At 45.3% G+C, this 4,638-nt stretch overlaps 1 protein-coding gene across 3 annotated transcripts in view; it reads left to right on the forward strand.

Annotated features, from left to right (window-relative positions):
- GKAP1 (G kinase anchoring protein 1) overlaps window positions 1-4,638 on the forward strand; it is a 57,257-nt gene that overhangs the window by 51,391 nt on the left and 1,228 nt on the right. For all 3 annotated transcript variants that reach the window (XM_019517403.1, XM_019517405.1, XM_019517404.1), the window contains 2 exons: window positions 1,203-1,273; window positions 3,320-3,397. In XM_019517403.1, coding sequence (XP_019372948.1) covers window positions 1,203-1,273; window positions 3,320-3,397 — 149 coding nt within the window. The remainder of the gene's footprint in view (window positions 1-1,202; window positions 1,274-3,319; window positions 3,398-4,638) is intronic.

The raw sequence follows: 4,638 nt of genomic DNA on the forward strand, positions 1-4,638 counted from the left end.
CAGAGAAGAGCCATGCGCATGATCAGAAGTCAGGAAAACAGACCTTACGATGACAGGCTGAGCGCCATGGGGCTCCTTAGCCTGGAAAAGTGCAGGCTCAGGGGTGATCTGATGGCCACCTATAAGTTTATCGGGGTGACCACCAGTATCTGGGGGAACATTTGTTCACCAGAGCGCCCCAAGGGATGATAAGGTCGAACTGTCATAAGCTACTGCGAGACCGTTTCAGGCTGGACATAAGGAAGAATTTCTTTCCAAGCCCCCAAGGTCTGGAACAGCCTGCCATCAGAGGTGGTTCAAGCACCTACATTGAACACCTTCAAGAGTAAATTGGATGCTTATCTTGCTGGGATCCTATGACCCCAGCTGACTTCCTGCCCTTCAGGTTGGGGACTGGACTCAGTGATCTTCAGAGGTCATTTCCAGCCCTAATGTCTATGAAATCTAATTTGTTGAAACTTTCTTTTTTCAGCCTAGGCCCTTGGCCAGGGAAACTTTAAAATTATTGGTTTAGAGTACTAGTGTGGAAATAGTACTAAATTATAAAATAATAATCTTGTGACTGTTTTTAGTAGATGTTTCTTTCTTCTGAAATTGTTGAAGCTAGAAAGATTACTTTGACAGTGAGTCCCTAATAAGGAAAAGTTACTTGGTATGTTCTTTATGAAAACTGGTTTTGCTGTGGTAGAATTGAGCCTGGAAAATTCCCAGTTTGAAAAGTAGAAGGACTCTTTTTTTTTTTTTTTAGTAGAATTCGGAAGGATCTACAGGCATTTCAAAGGAGATAATGAAATGTGAAAATACAACTCATTCTTATTCTGCTAAATATTTCAAATTGTAGCAGAGGTTTGTACATCAACATAGTCATAACTGTTGAAAGCTTATAACCTGGTGCTCCAGCCAGGCTCAAAAAATCTTGCAAAGGGAGCTTACATGCTAAGCCAGTGGAGTTAGTGAAACCCTGTAAAGCACAGGCAGTTGCCTGGGCAATTCAATGCAGGATTGGAGCCTAAAAAGTTTCCTATCCTCACAGGCTTATGGTGTTGAAATTTGGCACCCAGGTATTGTTCCAGCCCTTACTAATGACAGAAGAAACTATCTGTGGGTGATAGAAAATAGAATCCAGCAGTGTCCAGGTACCTGTTACAAGTGGAGACTTGTAAGGAGAAAAAGATCCTAACTCTCTTCTTGTTTTTATGTAGTGAAAGATAAAGCAGAAATACTACTTCAGGTTGATGAATCACAGAGTATCAAGAATGAGTTGACTTTACAGGTATGCAAAGATTTCTCATACACGAAAGATCTTGTGAATATATATATTTTTAAAATTATTATATAATACTGAAGTGAAAATTGATTTAAGCAAAAAAATGAATATAATTCCCCTTCTGGTCAAATGCTGTCTTGATGGACATGACATGAGATACAGCAACTCTTACAGTAATTTTTTAAATTTTCTTGGAATGTTACATTCAAAAATACTTACTAATAAAAAGGCAATAGCTTTCTAAGCTTAACTGTTAAATATAGTTAACAGTTTGGGGCTAAGCCATAATAGTATGGAGTAAGGAGGTCATTAACCATACTTGTTTTGAGTTTACATTAAATGTTACTTGATATTTAACATGTGCTATGTAGTATTATGTTGCTATAGTATAAATTGGTCTCTATCAATTCTGAATCTTCTGGTGATCACGTCTGAGCAATTATATAATTGCCTCAGCCCTGGTAGTACATCATATTACAGTAGTTATGGTATACTGGGCATGTCTACACGTGCAATTAATGTATCTGAATTTTCTGTGCAGAAAATTCAGGTGAACTAGGCCATGTGTTTGCACGTGTGCCTGTGTTGAGAGCAAACTGAGCCTGACAGGAGCAGCCTAGTCCCAGGGGCTCTGCACCCTACAACAGCCAGGGCAAGCTCCAGGCTCCCTTGGGTGCCAGCCCCATGCTAATAGGGGGCACAAGGGTCTGGTCTGTACTCGGGGCAGGGCTGTCCTGGCTCCAGGGCCAACTCCCTCCCAGCTGCACATAGATCAGAGCCAGTCCCAGGGAGCAGAGGAATCTGTCCTGGTTACAGGGGCAGCTCCCACCCAGGACCCTCATGCCCCCCCCCAGTCCCGGTGCTGCTCAGCTCCTGCTTCTCCCTGGCACTGGGCAGAAGCCGGGACATGGGCGAGGGGATCCCAGCTCATTGCTGCCCTGCCTCCAGCCGAGTGCCTAGGGCAGCAGAGGGACCCTGAGGAACAGAGGACGGCACTTACCAAGAGCTGACCCCAGAGACTGGAGCAGGGTTTGAGGCCACCAAGTGGGTGGGTGCTTCCTTACCTTTCTTGATGACAGACTGATCCAGCAAGTTCATTCTAGGCTTCTCCACTGTCTGCAAGCAAAGTGAGGAGAAAAAATAGGGCACTGCTGCTGCTCGGGCATGGAACATCGCTCCAAGCCAGTGCAGCCAAGCTGGGCTGAGATCCTGAGCTCTGCCCAGCTTGGAGCTGCCCCCAGAGTCAGGACAGCTCCCTCTGCCTGCCCTGGAACTTGGGGCGTAGCCAAGCAGCTGTTGTGACCCCTTACTGCCTAGGCTAACCAGGAGCAATTTGTTCCCAGTCAGCATGTACACTTACACTTCAGCACAGTAGTTTAAAGCGCTGTTTTCTAGTACCTGTATCGGGGTACTAGCAAATGGCACTTAATTTATCTACTGTGCAGTAATTGCTGTGTATGTATAGATGGTGATGTTTTACTGTGCATTAGATTAGTCCAGGGGTAGGCAACGTTTTTTGGCCGGAGTGCTGAAAAAACCACAATGTCTACCTTGGAAGGTCCCAGAGTGGCGACCTCCCAGAGCCCAGAGCAGCTGTTTGCAGCACAGCTTGCAGCCTCCCAACCGCCTGCTGGGAGCAGCCTGGGCTCTGTGGCTGGCAGCACCTGCATAGAGCCCGGGCTGGCGGTTGTGTGCTAAGCAAAATGGCCTTGTGTGCCATGCTCGCCACACGTGCCAGTGGTTGCTGACTCCTGGATTACTCTAATGCAAATTAGAGTGGCTAAAGTCTGAAAAAATATTTCCAGTAACTTTCATATCTCATTATGCAAAGAAGTAATAGGGTGCTGGGGAACAAAGAGTAACATAAGCAATATTTATACTTTGTCAGTTCAGAATATCGTATTAAGAGCCACTTTCTTGAGCAAATATTTTTATACTTCTTCCAAATACAATAATTTAAAAAAATGCTTAAAATGCTTATTGTATTAACTTTACAGATGCGTACAGCATATATTCACTGATCAGGATAATTAATTCTTTTAACCATTTTAGGTGACTACTCTTCATGCTGCATTAGAACAAGAAAGATCAAAAGTGAAACTATTACAAGCAGAAATAACAAAATATCAGGTATGTGTGCTGTTACTTTAGTGTCATAACTTCTGACTGTAAGTGTGTAGCTAGGCTGAAACTATAGATTTGGAAGTTGTTGTTTTTTTTCTTGCTACATGTAATCTGGGACAGATAACCAAAAGCGAAGTACAGGCCTCAGATTTATATTTTAGTCTGTTGATGGGTTGCATCTGTCTGTGGCCGGCCAGCCCCTGAAATAGACTGAATTTGAATTGTCATTTTGCTTCAGTCAGTAGAAGGGTGAATTTACTGATCTGTACTCTTTAGTTTTGTTGCTTTCTACTTGTCTAAGCAATAAGGCATTTTTTGTTAGTGGAATCAAAATCAAATCAAGGGCAACCAGCACAGTTTCATTAGGGGCAGGTCATGTCAGACCAACCTGATTGCCTTTTATGTTCAGGTCACAAAAGCATTGGATGCAGGTGTCGCCATGGACGTAGTTTTTCTGGACTTCAGCAAGGCCTTTAACACCATCTCCCATCCCATCCTCATTAAAAAACTAGGTGACTGTGGCATTGATGCCTACACAGTCAGATGGATTGCAGATTGGCTGAAGGGTCGCACTCAGAGGGTGGTGGTGGATGGGTCATATTCGACTTGGGGAGAAGTGGGCAGCGGAGTCCCCCAGGGCTCGGTCCTTGGGCCCGCGCTGTTCAATTTCTTTATCAGCGATTTGGATGATGGGGTGAGGTGAGCATGCTAGTAGGGAGGGATAGACTGCAGCAAGACCTGGATAGGTTACAGGGGTGGGCTAACAAAAACAGGATGTGTTTCAACACTGACAAGTGCAGGGTGCTGCACTTGAGCAGTAGTAACCAGCACCACACTTACAAGATGAGAAACTCCCTTCTTGAGAGCACGGAGGCAGAAAGGGATCTTGGAGTCATTATTGACTCCAAGATGAACATGGGCCGACAATGCGAGGTCATGGTTGGCAGGGCTAACTGGACCTTGTGATGCATCCACAGGTGCATGTCAAGTAGGGCCAAGGAGGTGATCCTCCCCTTCTATGCGACACTGGTCAGGCCACAGCTGGAGTACTGTGTCCAGTTCTGTGCACCCCATTACAGGAGGGATGTGGACAACATTGACAGGGTCCAGAGGAGGGCCACCCACATGATCCGGGTACAACAGAGCAGACGTTACAACGAGAGACTGCGGGACCTGAACCTGTTCAGCCTTTGCAAGCGAAGGCTGAGGGGGGACCTGGTGACTGTCTATAGACTCACTAGGGGGGA

This window comes from Gavialis gangeticus, unplaced genomic scaffold, assembly GCF_001723915.1.
Source record: "Gavialis gangeticus isolate Ggan-Ray unplaced genomic scaffold, GavGan_comp1, whole genome shotgun sequence".
Classification (NCBI taxonomy): Eukaryota; Metazoa; Chordata; order Crocodylia; family Gavialidae; genus Gavialis; species Gavialis gangeticus.